Here is an 18,384-nt window from a genome sequence, read left to right as displayed (position 1 = left end):
GAAATAATAAACGAATTCAGCAAGGTAGCAGGATACAAGATTAACATATAGAAACCAGTTGCATTTCTTTACACTAACAACGGAATATCAGAAAGGGAATGTAAACAAAAAATATCATTTAAAATCTCACCCCAAAATATAAAATATGCTTAAGAATAAACCTGACTGAGGAGGTTAAAGACTTATATGCTGAGAACTATAAAACATTAATAAAGGAAACTGAAGATGAGTCAAAGAAATGGAAAGATATCCCATGTTCATGGATTGGAAGAATTAACATTGTTAAAATGGTCATACAGCCCAAAGCAAACTACAGATTTAATGCAGTCCCTATCAAATTACCCATGACATTTTTCACAGAACTAGAATAATCCTAAAATTTATATGGAACCATTAAAGACCCAGAATTGCTAAAGCAATCCTGAAGAAAAAGAACAAAGCAGGAGGCATAACCCTCTCAGACTTCAGACAATACTACGAAGCTACAGGGATATTGGCACAAAAACAGACATATAGGTCAGTGAAACAGAATAGAGAGCCCAGAAATAAACCCACACACCTATAGTCAATCTTCAACAAAGAAGGCAAGAATATACAATAGGAAAAAGACAAAGTCTCTTCAACAAGCGGTGCTGGGAAAGTTGGACAGCGTTATGGAAATCAATGACGTTAGAACATACCCTCTCACCATACACAAAAATAAACTCAAAGTGGCTTAAAGACTTAAGACATGACACCACAAAACTCCTAGGACAGATCATAGGCAAAACATTCTCTGACATAAATCATACCAATGTTTTAAGTCAGTCTTCCAAGGCAATAGAAATAAAAACAAAAACAAATAGGACCTAATCAAACTTACCAGCTTTTGCACTCTTTGCTGGCTTCTTACCAGCAAAAGAAACCATAAACAAAGAGGCAACCTACAGAATGGGAGAAAGTATTTGCAAACAATGAGACCAATAAGGGCTCTATTTCCAAAATATACAAATAGCTCATACAACTCAACAAAAAAACAAACAACCCAATTGAAAAATGGGCAGAAGACCTAAATAGACATTTCTCCAAAGAAGAAATACAAATGGCCAGTAGGCATGAAAAGATGCTCAACATTGCTAATTACTAAAGAAATGCAAATCAAAACTTCAGTGAGGTACCACCTCACATCCGTCAGAATGGCCATCATTAAAAACTCTACAAATAACAGATGCTGGAGACGATGTGGAGAAAAGGGAACATTCCTACACTGTTGGAATGTAAGTTGGTACAGCCTCTATGGAAAACAGTATAGAGGTTCCTCAGAAAACTAAAAATAGAATTACCATATAATCCAGCAATCCCACTCCTAGGCATATATCCAGACAAAACTCTAATCCAAAAAGATACATACACCCCTATGTTCACAGCAGCACTATTCACAATAGCCAAGACATAGAAACAACCTAAATGCCCATCGACAGATGAATGGATAAAGAAGATGTGGTACATATATACAGTGGAATACTACTCAGCCATAAAAAAGAATGAAATAATGCCATTTGCAGCAACATGTCTGCAACTAGAGATTATCATACTAAGTGAAGTAAGTCATAAAGAGAAAGACAAATACCATACGATATCACTTATATGTGGAATCTAAAATATGACAAAAATGAACCTATCTACGTATGAAACAAAAACAGACTCACAGACGTAGAGAACAGACTTGTGGTTGCTGAGGGGGAGGGGGAGGGGGTTGGGGGAGGGATGGAGTGGGAGGTTGAGGTTAGCAGATACAAGCTATTATATATGGAATGGATAAACAACAACATCCTGCTGTATAGCATGGAGAACTATGTTTGGTATTCTGTGATGAACCATAGTAGAAAAGAATTTTTAAAAAGAAAGAAAAGTTCTTCACTAATGTATTTGTTATATGGTTTTGTTACTAATTAGTCTCTGAATGTTATTTATTAAATCACTTAATTGTTGTGAGTTTCTTTTCATAGATCTTCATTTTCTATTTCCTAGGAAGGAAAATTAGAAGAGGTGAACACAATCTTAGCCATTCATGACAACTATAAACACGAATTCTACAATGATGACTCTTGGGTTGAATTTATTGAGCTAGATATTGATGACCCCGATGAAAAGACTGAAGGATCAGACACAGACAGACTTCTAAGCAATGACCATGAAAAATCACTTAATATCCTTGGGGCAAAGGATGATGACTCTGGACGTACCAGCTGTTATGAACCTGACATTCTGGAGACTGACTTCAATGCCAGTGACATGTGTGATGGTACCTCAGAGGTTGCTCAGCCACAAAGGTTAAAAGGGGAAGCAGATCGCTTGTGCCTTGACCAGAAGAATCAAAATAACTCACCTTCTAATGATGCTGCCCCTGCTAGCCAGCAGCCCAGCGTTATCCTAGGAGAGGAAAACAAACCAAGATCACTTCTTATTGGTGGAACTGAGTCAACTCATCAAGCTGGCCACACGCAGCAGCTCAGCAATCCAAGTTCATTGGCAAACATCGACTTTTATGCCCAGGTAAGTGACATTACACCAGCAGGGAGTGTGGTCCTTTCCCCGGGCCAAAAGAATAAGGCTGGGATCTCCCAGTGTGACATGCATCCAGAAGTGGTCTCACCCTGCCAAGCAAACTTCATCATGGACAACGCCTACTTCTGTGAGGCAGATGCCAAAAAGTGCATCGCCCTGGCCCCTCATGTCGAGGTTGAATCACATGTAGAGCCAAGCTTTAACCCGGAAGACATTTACATCACCACGGAAAGCCTTACCACTACTGCTGGGAGGTCTGGGACAGCAGAACGTGTTCCAAGTTCTGAGATGCCTGTCCCAGACTATACCTCCATTCATATAGTACAATCTCCACAGGGCCTTGTACTCAATGCAACTGCCCTGCCCTTGCCTGACAAAGAGTTTCTCTCGTCATGTGGCTACGTGAGCACAGACCAACTGAACAAAATCATGCCGTAGCTTTTCTTCGATTTCCCATGAGCTACATATTTAATGAGCTACCTATTTACTCTAGCAAAGAGTTGGCTAGGGCATGAATGCTTAAACCAAAACAATGTTTAAACCTTTTTTTGGGGGGTGTGGGAGTTGAGGGTGGGGGATACGGATTCTAAATGGCTTTTCCTGAAACGTTGAAACATGATATTAAAGAAAAAGAAGAAGAACCCTTAATCAGATAGATATTCTTGTTGTGAACTGTAAATATTTTAAAGAATTGTCTCAAAGACTATTTAGTGGCAGTGATTGTCTTGTTATTGTGGGTGTTAATTTTGTGCTACTAAGCATTGAATGGCTATGTTTTTTAATCTATAGTTAATCATGCTTTTTGAAAAAGCGAAAAATCAGGTGGCTTTTGCAGTTCAGGACGATTGAATGCAAATCATAGCACAGGCTAATTTTTTTTAATAATTGGGAACTAAAATTATAGGTAAGAAGAGAAGAAATAGTTTGGATATGTAAAACATTTATTTTGACATAAAATGGATAAAGGTATTTTTAATAATTTACACTTTAAGCATGGCTGTTTTCTATTACACTATACACGGTGTACTGTAGCTCATGCCAACCCATCTAAAGAATGTAGTAACTGCAGTCTAAAGCTGGTTTAATGCTTTGGTCAACGCACCTGAAGAAAAACTAGTTTTTTACAAGGCCCTTTTTATACCTCCTAAAACTCTTTAAATGATTCTAAAATGATTGTAGTTAGCTGCATTATTGGAATGTGTTCATCTTATCTGAATTTGTAAACAGATATTTGTTAATTTAGAAAACTTTAAAATGGTTGCACAGGTCAACTTATCATGAACCAAAAAAAAAAAAAAAAAAACCCCACAACACAAATGAACAAAAAGCCTTTTCTTACCCAAGTTTTGGTTCATGTCAGAGCACTGCATACTAAGAGAACAGAAATCATAGCTGGTTCCTATTGACCCGGAGTGCTTAATCACTGCAGTGCACAGGGAAGGAGTTTCTTAGTGCACTCAGATCATGAGAGTCAAGCCTTAGAACCTCGGCCGCAGTGTCTCTTAGTTCATATTTACCTAAGGAAGGAATAGGTACAAGAAGCATTTTGTAAGTTGAAGCTGGTCGAAGTGAAGTTAACCAGATCATGGAATAAAAGTTCAAGAAAAAGGTTTTTCTTTCACAGCCTATAGCCAGACACATACTCATTATTCATGGTAGCAAAAAAGAGAAAAAACAAGATTGTAAATCCCCAAGATAACTCAAAAATTTATTTAAACCCATAGCAGAAACTTTCTTCCTCACCAAATCTTTTATAGGATTTATTTAAAGTAGTAAAAGAAGTTTCATCATTTTTTACTTCCCCTCTGAGTGGATTGGCCTTAAAGCGGGTAGTCAGAAGAAAAAGAAGGGGCCTGAGTAAATTATAAGTTATTGTTCAATATCTTAATAACCTAAACATCATTCATAGGAGCATTGGGATTGCTCCTCAAAAGGTTTGTCAAAAAGAGAAGACTCATCTCACTCAAGAATGCTTCTCACTTAAGTACTTTTTAAAGGTTAATAAAACTTTAAAGTTAGCTTTAACTTACATAGTATTTGCCATACTTTTTTAGGAAACAAGCTTAATGGTTGGCAATTTTAAATTCCCTCTTTCTTGCAGGAAGGACAGTGAAAAGCTAGAATTGGGTGTTTAAAGTTCAACATGTCACTTTGTAATAGATGTTTAATAGATTTTCTGCTACCTTGCTGCTACGGTTTTCTCTAAGAGCTACATAATTTAGTTTCATAGACAGTTTCATCAATGTAGAACCTAATTCAACTTAAAACTGTGTGTTTGGGAAAACTATCTTACTATTTCACAATAGGCTGACAACATTTCTATAGCCAAAAATAGCTAAATACCTCAATCGGTCTCCGAATGTCATTTTGGTACTTTGCTGGCCACACAAGCCATTATTCACTAGTATGACTAGTTGTGTCCTGCAGTTTATATTTAACTTTCTTTATGTCTGTGGATTTTTTTCCTTCAAAGTTTAATAAATTTATTTTCTTGGATTTGTGATGGTATGCTTCTATTGTCAAACACCCTCAGGAAAAGCATCCTAAATCAGACTGCATACTCAGTTCTTCTCCTTGTAAGGGGAGCATGGCACAGTTGGTTTAAACACAGTAGCAATGTGTGTGAAGATTTTTGTTCTGTGCTGAAATATAGAGCAGAGGAGACAGCTCCTTCCCTTTTTTTCTGAGTAAATACGAGCCCAGCTCAAAAATATCCTGCTGGCTTGCCTGGACTCTTAGAGCCATATTTTGGATGCATCAAAGCATGCATGACATATGTGGGGGTGTTTGTGAAGTGGGGAGAGCTTGAGCATGTTGCCTAGAAAGAGGGGAGGGTTAAACAGCTCTCCCTCTACCATTCATACATTAGAACAAGTCAGTTTGTCAGACTAGCTCCTTGTCATAATGGGAAGCCAATAAGAGGCTGGGAGGGAAGCTGGTTAAGTAGGTTGTATAGGAGCCTAAGAGCAGTAAAGCCATGAAGCAGAGATTCCCCCATTGGAGGCTCCAGCTCCAAGAAGGGTGCAATCACGATAAAATCAAATCCCATACCCACCAGGTGGGCAATGCACAAACTGGAAAATAATTGTATCACAGAGGTTCTTCCACAGGAGTGAAAGTTGTGAGTCCCACGTCAGGCTACCCAGGCTGGGGGTCTGGCATTGGGAAAAGGAGCCCCAAGAGCACCTGGCTTTGAAGTCCAGCAGGGTTTGATTGCAAGACTTCCACAGAACTGGGGGAGGCAGAAATTCCACTCTTGGAGGGCACACACAAGGTCTCATGAGCACCAGGACCCAGGGGAAAAAGAGTGACCTCATAAGACCCTGGGCCAGACCTACCTGCTGGTATTGGAGTGTCTCCTGCAGAGGAGGGTGGGGGTGTGTGAGGGGGTGGCTGTGACTCACTGCGTGGACAAAGACACTGGTGGCGGTAGTTCTGGGTAGTACTCACTGGCATAAGCCCTCCTGGAGGCCACCACTTTCTCACCAAGACCTGGCCCCACCCAACAGCCCATAGGCTCTAGTGCTGGGATGCCTCAGACCAAACAACCAACAGGGTGGGAACACAGCCCCACCCATCAGCAAACAGGCTGCCTAAAGTCTTCCTAAGCCCACAGCTGGCCACTAAACACACCCCTTAACACAGCCCTGCCCACAGGAGGGACAAGACCCAGCTCCGCCCACCAGTGGGCTGGAACCAGTCCCTCTCACCAGGAAACCAGCACAAGCCCCTTAGACCAGCCTCATCCACAAGGGGGCAGACAGCAGAAGCAAGAAAAACTACAACCCTGCAACCTGCGGAATGGAAACCACAACCACAGAAAGACAAAATGAGACAGCAGAGGACTATATCCCAGAGAAAGGGGCAAGATAAAATCCGAGAACAACTCAGTGAAGACAGGCAATCTACCCAAAAAAGAATTCAGAGTAATGATAGTAAGGATGATCCAAGATCTCAGTAAAAGATAAAGGCACAGACCAGGAAGATACAAGAAATATTTAATAAAGACCTAAAAGAATTAAAGAACAAACATAGATGAACAATACAACAACTGAAATGAAAAATACACTAAAAGGGATCAACAGCAGAATAAATGAAGGAGAAGAATGTATAAGTGAACTGGAAGACAAAATGGTGGAAATCCCTGCTGTGGAACAGAATAAAGAAAAAAGAATGAAAAGAAATGAGGACAATCTAAGAGACTTCTGAGACAACATTAAATGCACCAACATTCACATTATAGGAGTCCCAAAAAGAGAAGATAGAGAGAAAGGACCTGAGTAAATATTTGAATAGACAATAGCTGAAAAATTCCCTAACATGGGAAAGGAAAGTGTAACCCAAGTCCAGGAAGCGCAGAGAGTCCCAGGCAGGATAAACCCAAGGAGGAACATGCTGGGACAGAGAGTAATCAAACTGACAAAAATTAAAGACAAAGTGAAAATACTAAAAGCAACAAGGGAAAATAAACAAATAACATACAAGGGAACTCCCATAAGGTTATCAGCTGATTTTTCAGCAGAAACTTTACAGGCCAGAAAAGAGCAGCACCATATATTTAAAGTGATGAAAGGGAAGAACCTACAACCAAGAATACACTAGCCAGCAAGGCTCTTGTTCAGATTTGATGGAGAAATCAAAAGCTTTACAAAACTGAGAAGCTAAGAGAATTCAGCACCACCAGACCAGACCAGCTTTGCAACAAATGCTAAAGGAACTTCTCTAGGTGAAAAAGAAAAGGCCACGACTAAAAACAAGAAAATTACAAAAGGAAAAGCTCACCGGTAAAGGCAAATATAAAGGTAGGAAATCATCCACACATAAATATGATATCAAAACCAGCAATCATGAGAAGAGGAGAGTACAAATGCAGGATACTGGAAATGCATTTGAAATTAAAAGACTGGCAACATAAAACAATCTTCTTTATATATAGACTGCTATATCAAAACCTCATGGTAACCACAAACCAAAAATCTACAATAGATACACAAACAAAAAAAGAATAAGGAATACAAACACAACAGTAAATTTAGCCATCAAATCACAAAAGAGAAGAGAAGAGGAAAGGAAGGGAAAAGACCTACAAAGACAAATACAAAACAATTAACAAAATGGCAATAAGAACATACATATCAATAATTACGTTAAATGTAAATGGATTAAAAGCTCCAACCAAAAGACACAAACTAGCTGAACAGATACAAAAACAAGATCCATATATATGCTGTCTACAAGAGACCCACTTCAGATGTAAGAACACATACAGACAATGATAGGGGATGAAAAAAGGTATTCATTGCAAATGGAAATCAAATGAAACCTGGTGTAGCTATACTCATCTGAGACAAAATAGACTTTAAAAACTCTTGCAACAGACAAAGGACACTACATAATGATCAAGGGATCAATCCAAGAAGAAGATATAACAATTGTAAGTATATATGCACCCAACATAGCAGCACCTCAATATATAAGGCAAATACTAACAACCATAAGAGGAGAAATCAACAGTAACACAATAATAGTGGGGGACTTTAAAACCCCACTTTCATCAATAGATCATCCAGACAGAAAATCAATAAGGAAACACAGGCCTTAAAGGACACATTAGACCAGATGGACTTAATCAATATTTATAGAGCATTCCCTCTAAAAGGAGCAGAATACACATTCTTTTCAAGTACTCATGGAACATTTGCCAGGATTGATCACATGCTAGGACACAAAACAAGCCTTGGTAAATTTAAGAAAATTGAAATCATATCAACCATCTTTCTGACAACACTATGAGATTAGAAATGAACTACAAGAAAAAAACTGTAAAAAACACAAACATGTGGAGGCTAAACAATATGCTACTAAACAACCAATGGCTCACTGAAGAAATCACAGAGGAAATCAAAAAATACCTAGAAACAAATGAAAATGAAAACACAATGATTTAAACCCTATGGGACACAGAAAAAGCAGTCCTAAGAGAGAAGTTTATAGCAATACAATCTTACCTCAGGAAGCAAGAAAAATCCCAATAAACAATCTAATTTAACACCTAAAGGAACTAGAGAAAGAAGAACAAACAAAACCCAAAGTTAGTAGAAGGAAAGAAATCATAAAGATCACAGAAGAAATAAATGAAAAACAGACGAAGAAAACAATAGCAAAGATCAATAAAACTAAAAGCTGGTTCTTTGAGAAGATAAACAAAATTGATAAACCATTAGCCAGACTCGGAGGGAGAGGACTCAAATCAATAAAATTAGAAATGAAAAAGGAGAAGTTACAACAGACACTGCAGAAATACAAAGCATCATAAGAGAATACTACAAGCAACTCTATGCCAATAAAATGGACAACCTGGAAGAAATGGACAAACTCTTAGAAGGTGTAACCTTCCAAGACTGAACCAGGAAGAAATAGAAAATACGAACAGACCAATCACAAGTAATGAAATTGAAACTGTGATTAAAAATCTTCCAACAAACAAAAGTCTAGGACCAGACAGCTTCACAGGTAAATTCTATCAAACATTTAGAGAAGAGCTAACACCCATCCTCTTCAAACTCTTCCAAAAAATTTCAGAAGGAGGAACACACCCAAACTCATTCTACAAGGCCACCATCACCCTGATACCAAAGCCAGACAAAGATGTCACAAAAAAAGAGAATTACAGACCAATATCACTGATGAATATAGATGCAAAAATCCTCAACAAAATACGAGAAAACAGAATCCAACAACACATAAAAAGGATCATAAAACATGATCAAGTGGGATTTATCCCAAGGATGCAAGGATTCTTCAATATATGCAAATCAATGTGACACTCCATATTAACAAATTGAAGAATAAAAACCATATGACAATCTCAATAGATGCAGAAAAAGCTTTTGACAAAATTCAACACCTATTTATGATAAAAACTCTCCAGAAATGGGCATAGTGGGAACCTACCTCAACATAATAAAGGCCATACATGACAAACCCATAGCAAACATCATTCTCAATGGTGAAAAACTAAAAGCATTTCTGCTAAGGTCAGGAACAAGACAAGGATGTCCATGCTCACCACTATTATTAAACATAGTTTTGGAAGACATAGCCACAGCAGTCAGAGAAGAAAAAGAAATAAAAGGAATACAAATTGGAAAAGAAGAAGTAAAGCTGTCACTGTTTGCAGATGACACGATACTATACATAGAAAATCCTAAAGATGCGACCAGAAAACTGCTAGAGCTAATCAATCAATTTGGTAAAGTTGCAGGATACAAAATTAATGCACAGAAATCTCTTGCATTCCTATACACTAATGATGAAAAATCTGAAAGAGAAATTAAGGAAACACTCCCATTTACCACTGCAACAAAAAGAACAAAATACCTACGGATAAAACTACCTAAGGAGGCAAAAGACCTGTATGCAGAAAACTATAAGACACTGATGAAAGAAATTAAACATGATACAAACAGATGGAGAGATATACCATGTTCTTGGATTGGAAGAATAAATACTGTGAAAATGACTATACTACCCAAAGCAATCTACAGATTCAATGCAATCCCTATCAAATTACCAATGGCATTTTTCACAGAACTAGAACAAAAAAATCTTAATATCTGTATGGAGACACAAAAGATGCCAAATAGCCAAAGCAATCTTGAAGGAAAAAACAAAAACAGAGCTGGAGGAATCAGACTCCCTGACTAAAGATTATACTGCAAAGCTACAGTAATCAAGACAGTACAGAATGGGAACAAAAACAGAAATATAGATCAATGGAACAGGATAGAAAGCTCAGAGATAAACCCATGTAGATATGGTCACCTAATTTATGACAAAGGAGGCAAGAACATACAATGGAGAAAAGACAGTCTCTTCAATAAGTGGTGCACAGAAAACTGGACAGCTACATGTAAAAGAATGAAATTAGAACACTCCCTAACCCCATACACAAAAATAAACTCAAAATGGATTAAAGACCTAAATGTAACACCAGACATTGTAAAACTCTTAGAGGAAAACATAGGAAGAACACTCTTGGACATAAACCACAGCAAGATCTTTTTTGACAGACCTCCTAGAGTAATGGAAATCAAAACAAAAATAAACAAACAAGACCTAATGAAAGTTAATAGCTTTTGCACAGCAAAGGAAACCATAAAGAAGACGAAAAGCAAGCCCTCAGAATGGGAGAAAATATTTGCAAACAAAGCAACGGACAAAGGATTAATCTGCACAATATACAAACAACTCATGCAGCTCAATATTAAAAAACAAACAACCTATCAAAAAATGGGTGGAAGATGTAAATAGACATTTCTCCAAAGAAGATATACAGATTGCCAACAAACACAGGAAAAGATGCTCAACATCACTAATCATTAGAGAAATGCAAATCAAAACTACAATGAGGTATCACCTCACATCAGTCAGAATGGCCATCATCAAAAAATCTACAAACGGTAAATGCTGGAAAGGGTGTGGAGAAAAGGGAACCCTCATACACTGCTGGTGGGTATGTAAATTTATACAGCCGCTTTGGAGAATAGTATGGAGGTTCTTTAAAAAACTAAAAATAGAACTACCATATGACCCCAGCAATTCCACTACTGGGCATATACCCTGAGAAAACCATAATTCAAAAAGAGTCAGGTACCACAATGTTCATTGCAGCCCTATTTACAATAGCCAGGACATGGAAGCAACCTAAGCATCCATCGACAGATGAATGGATAAAGAAGACGTGGCACATATATACAATGGACTATTACTCAACCATAAAGAGAAACAAAAATGAGTTATTTGTAGTGAAGTGGATGGACCTAGAGTCTGTCACACAGAGTGAAGTAAGTCAGAAAGAGAAAAACGAATACCATATGCTAACACATATATATGGAATCTAAAAAAAAAAAATGGTTCTGAAGAACCTAGGGGAAGGACAGGAATAAAGATGCAGACATAGAGAATGGACTTGAGGACACGGGGAGGGAGAAGGGTAAGCTGGGACGAAGTGAGAGAATAACATTGACATATATACACTACCAAATGTAAAATAGATAGCTAGTGGGAAGCAGCTGCATAGCACAGGGAGATCAGCTCGGCGCTTTGCGACCACCTAGAAGGGTGGGATAAGGAGGGTAGGAGGGAGATGCAAGAGGGAGGGGTTATGGAGATATACATATGCATATAGCTGATTCACTTTCTTATACAGCAGAAACTAACACAACATTGGAAAGCAATTATACTCCAACAAAGATGTTAAAAAAAAAAATGACACATGCACCCCAATGTCATTGCAACACTATTTACAATAGCCAGCTCATGGAACGAATGCATAAAGAAGCTGTGGTACATATATACAATGGAATATTACTCAGCCATAAAAAGGAACGAAATTGGGTCATTTGTAGAGATGGGGATGGACCTAGAGACTGTCATACAGAGTGAAGTAAGTCAGAAAGAGAAAAACAAATATCGTATATTAACACATACTTGTGGAATCTAGAAAAAATGCTACAGATGAACCGGTTTGCAAGGCAGAAATAGAGACACAGATGTAGAGAAAAAAAAGTGTGGACACTAAGGGAGGAAAGGAGGGGTGATAAATTGGGAGGTTGGGACTAACATATATACACTAATATGTATAATATAGTTAACTAATGAGAACCTGCTGTATAGCACAGGGAACTCCACTTCTCTGTACAGTAGAAACTAACACAATATTGTAAAACAACTATACCTCGATTCAAAAAAAAAATGAAATGAAATAGAGACAAAGAAAGCAATAGCAAAGATCAATGAAACTAAAAGCTGGTTCTTTGAAAAAGTAAACAAAATTGATGAACCTTTAGCCAGACTCATCAAGGAAAAAAAGGGAGAAGGCTCAAATCAGTAAAATTAGAAATGAAAAAGGAGAAGTTACAATGGACACTACTGAAATACAAAGGATCCTAAGAGACTACTACAAGCAAATATATGCCAATAAAATGTACAACGTAGAAGAAATGGACAAATTCTTATAATCTCTCAATAGTGAACCAGGAAGAAATAGAAAATATGAACAATTACCAGTACTGAAATTGAATCAGTGATTTCAATACTCCCAGCAAACAAAAGTCAAGGACCAGATGGTTTCACAGTTGAACTCTACCAAACATTTAGAGAAGAGTAAACACCTATCCTACTGAAACCTTTCCAAAAATTTGCAGAGGAAGGAACACTCCCAAACTCATTCTATGAGGCCACCATCACCCTGATACCAAAACCAGACAAAGATACCACAAAAAAAGGAAATTACAGGCCAATATCACTGGTGAACATAGACACAAAACTCCTCCACAAAATACTAGCAAACTGAACAATACATTAAAATGATCATACACCATGATCAAGTGGAATTTATCCCAGGGATGCAAGGATTTTTCAATATCCCCAAATAAATCAGTGTAACACACCACATTAACAAATTGACAAATATGACCATATGATCATTTCAGTAGATACAGAAAAAGCTTTTGACAAAATTCAACACCCATTTATGATAAAAACTCTCCATTAAGTGGGCATAGAAGGAACATACCTCAACATAATAAAGGACATATATGACAGACTTACAGCTTGGATAATACTCAACTGTAAAAAGCTAAAAGCATTTTCTCTAGGATCAGGAACAAGCCAAGGATGTCCACCCTCGCCACTGTTATTCAACATAGTTTTGGATGTTCTAGCCACAGCAGTCAGAAAAGAAAAAGAAATAAAAGGAATCCAAATTGGCAAAGAAGAAGTAAAACTGTCACTGTTTGCAGATGACATGATACTGTACATAGAAAATCCTAAAGATGCTACCAGAAAACTACTAGAACTCATCAGTGAATTCAGTAAAGTTGTAGGGTATGAAATTAATACACCAAAATCTGTTGCATTTCTATACACTAACAATGAAAGATCAGAAAGAGAAATTAAAGAAACAATCCCATTTACCACTGCATCAAAAAGAATAAAATACCTAGGAATAAAACTACCTAAGGAGGGCTTCCCTGGTGGCGCAGTGGTTGAGAATCTGCCTGCCAATGCAGGGGACACGGGTTTGAGCCCTGGTCTGGGAGGATCCCACATGCCGCGGTGCAACTGGGCCCGTGAGCCACAATTACTGAGCCTGCGCATCTGGAGCCTGTGCTCCACAACAGGAGAGGCCGCGATGGTGAGAGGCCCGCGCACCGCGATGAGGAGTGGCCCCCGCTTGCCACAACTAGAGAAAGCCCTCACACAGAAACGAAGACCCAACACAGCCATAAATAAATATTTTAAAAAAAAATAAAAACTACCTAAGGAGGCAAAAGAACTGTACTCCAAAAACTATAAGATGCTGATGAAAGAAATTGAAGTTGACGCAAACAGATGGAAAGATATACCATGTTCTTGGATTGGAAGAATCAGTACTGTGAAAATGACTATATTACCCAAAGCAATCTACAGATTCAGTGCAATCCCTATCAGATTACCAATGGCAATTTTCACAGAAATAGAACAAAAAATCATAAAATTTGTATGGAGACACAAAAGACCCCGAATAGCAAAAACAATCTTGAGAAAGAAAAATGCAGCTGGAGGAAACAAGCTTCCTGAGTTCAAGCTATATTACAAAGCTACAGTCATCAAAACAGTATTCTACTGGCACAAAAACAGAAATATAGCTCAATGGAACAGGATAGAAAGACCAGAAATAAACCCACACACTTATGGTCTATTAATCTACAACAAAGAGGCAAGACTATACAATGGAGAAAAGACAGTCTCTTCAATAAATGGTGTGGGGAAAACTGGACAGCTACGTGTAAAAGAATGAAATTAGAACATTCTCTAACACAATACACATAAAATAAACTCAAAATTGATTAAAGACCTAAATGTTAGGCTGGATACTACAAAACTCTTAGAGGAAAACACAGGCAGAACACTCTTTGACATAAATCACAACAATATCTTTTTTGATCTGTCTCCTACAGTAATGGAAATAAAAACAAAAATAAACAAATGGGACCTAATTAAACTCAAAATCTTTTGCACAGCAAAGGAAACTATAAACGAAATGAAAGGACAACCCACAGAATGGGAGAAAATATTTACAAATGATGCGACTGACAAGGGATTAATCTCCAAAATTTACAAACAGCTCATGCGGCTCAATATCAAAACAAAAAACAAATAGCCCAATCAAAAAATGGGCAGAAGACCTAAATAGACATTTCTCCAAAGAAGACATACAGATGGCCAAGAGGCATATGAAAAGATTCTCAACATCACTAATTATTAGAGAAATGCAAATCAAAACTACAATGAGGTATCACCTCACACCAGTCAGAATGGCCATCATCAAAAAATCTACAAACAATAAATGCTGGAGAAGGTGTGGAGAAAAGGGAACCCTCCTACACTGTTGGTGGGAATGTAAATTGGTACAGCCACTATGGAGGACAGTATGGAGGTTCCTTAAAAATTTAAAAATAGAGCTACCATATAATCCAGAAATCCCATTACTGAGCATATATTTGGAGAAAACCATGGTTCAAAGGGATGCATGCACCTCAGTGTTCATTGCAGCACTATTTACAATAGCCAAGACATGGAAGCAACCTAAATGTCCATCGACAGATGAGTAGATAAAGAAGATGTGGTACATATATACAATGGAATATTACTTGGCCATAAAAAAGAATGAAATAATGCCATTTGCAGCAACATGGATGGGCCTAGAGATTATCATACTCAGTGAAGTAAGTCAGACAGAGAAAGACAAATATCATATGATATCACTTATATGCAGACTCTTTTAAAAAATGATACAAATGAACTTATTTACAAAATAGAAACAGACTCACAGACATAGAAAACAAACTTATGGTTACCAAAGGGGAAAGGTGGGGAGGGAGGGATAAATTGGGAGTTTGGGATTGATATATACACACTATTATATTTAAAATTGATAACCAACAAGAACATACTGTATAGCACAGGGAACTCTGCTCAATATTCTGTAATATCCTAAATGGGAAAAGAATTTGAATAATAATATATATATATGTATATGTACAACTGAATCACTTTGCTGTACACCTGAAACTAACACAACATTGTAAATCAACTATAGTCCAATATAAAATAAAAATTAAAAAACAAAATTTCTCCACCTGCTGCCTTCTGCTCTTTGAGCAGCCATTATCTAAAAGAACCATGGGTGAAGCCTTAGGTTTTCTTCCTTGTTAGAAATATGGTTTGGAAAATCATGTCTCATTTGTCCCTAAGATACTGGAACATATACTGCCTTAACATTTACACAACAAAAGGTCACATTTGAAGCACCAGATATTTTTTACATACACAAGACTCAGCCTTATGAGATGACAGGCTTATCGTTCATATTGGATGCTTCAAGGATCAGGAGTGAAGGTAAAGGCAGGATTCTTACTTCCATGGATCGGAAGAGCACGATCCTTTCTATTTCAGAAGGTTAATGTCATGTTAATCTTATGAAAGATTAATCAAGATGGCTACACATGTGTTCCTGTATTTTAAATTCTTAATGGTTCTATCAGAACATACTAACACTGAAATCTAGTGTTATAATATTTTCATATTTACAGAGTTTTATAACAAAATACTAAATGTCTTTGCATGTTCCCTGTTTAGGGTAAGAAATGGGAAAAGGTAGAAGTTACTTGAATCCAAACTCTAGTTGGAATCCAAGATAATACATCATTTGCCCAATCTCCTTGCTAGCTTATTATTTAAAGGCTGTGTGTAAAGGGCACAGCTTCTGAATAAGAATTTGACCTTTGGTTAAGCTCTGTTCCCTTGGAAATCAGAGAATATTATGTCAACTATGTTACATAAGTAAAATTGCTCATGGTTAAAATGACCTGACTGGTAAATTGCATCTGGGTAAGGAGAAACTCTAGATGCCCAGAGATAAACCATGCTTTGGACTTGAGCATGGTGACTCTTTGAGTACATCCCATATGGGGACACTAAAAGCTATGCCTGTGGAGTTGTAATAAGAGCTATTGGCTCCAGTGGAACATAGAGCTTCCGAGCCTGGGGGAACTCCTTTACCTGCCCAATATGAGTCCCCTGCCCTTGCACTTGAGCTGTCACTTGGCAGAAGAGAGGAAAGAAAATACTGGACAGCTATGTCAATGGTTGTGTAGACTGCTACATGGATTGTTGCCACAACTATGACTGTAAAACAGAAAGCCTGATACTGCCCTGTCTTACAGTCTCATCAGTAGACTGGGGCCAAGCATGGTCTGTAGTCATCTGGGGAATGTTTACTTGAACTTAAGATCCCCTTGTGGAGGTATCAAGAGACATTTGCCGCTCTGAATAGAGTTTGTGCTTTCCCATCTCTAAGTTTTTGTTCCTGCCTCTTCCTCCACCTGAAAAGCTCCCACCTACCAACTCTGCCTATCGAACTTTCCCTCATCCTTCGTGGCCCAGCTCAAACACTTCCTTCATGCAGCCCCCTAGATCTCCTCCAGCCTTGAATGATCATTCCCTCTTCTGAACCACTTCTAATGGTGTTTATCACATTCTAGTTTTTAGCTCACCTAACAACCTTCCTAAGATGGGTTTGCCAACATGTATTCTGGGGCATACCTGTTCCCTGAAATGTTCTTAAATGAATGATTCTGTAGTCAATTTGGAAAACACTTCATACTACATTTCCCTCTGGGAAAGCCAGAGTACAAATTGACATTTTAAAGCTTCTACTGTTAAAGAAATCTATTTAAATTTAACACATATTCCAATTTATTCAACAATGGAAAACATAATGGTAAAGGAGTACCCATCATTGGGTCTATTAACACTTGGGGAAAGCTGCTCTAAGAAGAGTAACTAGCAAGCCTAGTACAAAATAAAGTTATAATAAATTTCAGGTAAATGTGAATCTGAACGACGCATCTTTGAGGCCACAAAACTTATCAATAAAACTTTCTAAGAAATAAAAAGGCTGCAGCTGCATGATTAAAATAACAACAGATCCTTCTCAACTCTGGTATGTTACCTTTTTTCCCATATGAAATGACATTTTTCTAAGGTCTTAGAGGTCTTAGAGCATTCATTGTCTTCTCCGTGGCACTGACTTTCTATCTCCTTGCTGAAAAAGAAGACTGAATTTCCCCCCTTCAGCTGGAAGACTAGCTGAGGAGGATTAACACATGGAACTTACCAACAGTAACAAATTCTCAGTCTCACTCAGTACATTTAGTTTACTGTGAAATCTGAGTGTTACAACAGAGTAATGCTTATATCACTCTTCATGAAGAGCATATTTTACTGGGAAGCTACAGAATAATGTGTATATTATTACTTGAACAAAAATAATTCACTCCTTATTTTTATCTTCTGAGTTAAAAAATAAATAAATCACCCAGATGGAACTTCAAGCATAATAGATTTTTCACATTAAGAGATGTTACCAGCGGGGCTTCCCTGGTGGCGCAGTGGTTGAGAATCTGCCTGCCAATGCAGGGGACACGGGTTCGAGCCCTGGTCTGGGAAGATCCCACATGCCGCGGAACAGCTGGGCCCATGAGCCACAATTACTGAGCTTGCGCGTCTGGAGCCTGTGCTCCGCAACAAGAGAGGCTGCGATAGTGAGAGGCCCGCGCACCGCGATGAAGAGTGGCCCCCGCTTGCCACAACTAGAGAAAGCCCTTGCACAGAAACGAAGACCCAACACAGCCATTAATTAATTAATGAATTAATTTAAAAAAAAAAAAAAAGAGATGTTACCAGCATTTTCTGTAAGGAAGAAATAATTTGTCAGGAAATTGTAAT

The 18,384-nt window shown here is 37.9% G+C and overlaps 1 protein-coding gene and 1 long non-coding RNA gene across 5 annotated transcripts in view; one reads left to right on the top strand and one right to left on the bottom strand.

Moving 5' to 3' along the window:
* Positions 1-5,043, top strand: part of GHR (growth hormone receptor) — a gene marked incomplete at its 5' end in the record, with an annotated part of 277,380 nt that extends 272,337 nt beyond the window's left edge. For all 4 annotated transcript variants that reach the window (XM_082454515.1, XM_082454517.1, XM_082454516.1 and 1 more), the window contains one exon: positions 2,011-5,043. In XM_082454515.1, coding sequence (XP_082310641.1) covers positions 2,011-2,985 — 975 coding nt within the window. In that variant the 3' untranslated portion in view covers positions 2,986-5,043. The remainder of the gene's footprint in view (positions 1-2,010) is intronic.
* On the bottom strand, positions 4,913-18,021 carry LOC309657314. The gene is made up of 2 exons (XR_014261768.1): positions 13,872-18,021; positions 4,913-13,568 (listed from the first exon to the last, which is right to left on the bottom strand). It is a non-coding gene; the product is annotated as an uncharacterized lncRNA (long non-coding RNA).
* Positions 18,022-18,384: the final 363 nt, after the last annotated feature.

The sequence above is a fragment of the Balaenoptera physalus genome (assembly GCF_965194825.1).
Source record: "Balaenoptera physalus genome assembly, chromosome: 3".
NCBI classification, from domain to species: domain Eukaryota; kingdom Metazoa; phylum Chordata; class Mammalia; order Artiodactyla; family Balaenopteridae; genus Balaenoptera; species Balaenoptera physalus.
Note: the sequence above shows the minus strand (reverse complement) of the source record. Positions and strands in the feature narration are given on the sequence as shown.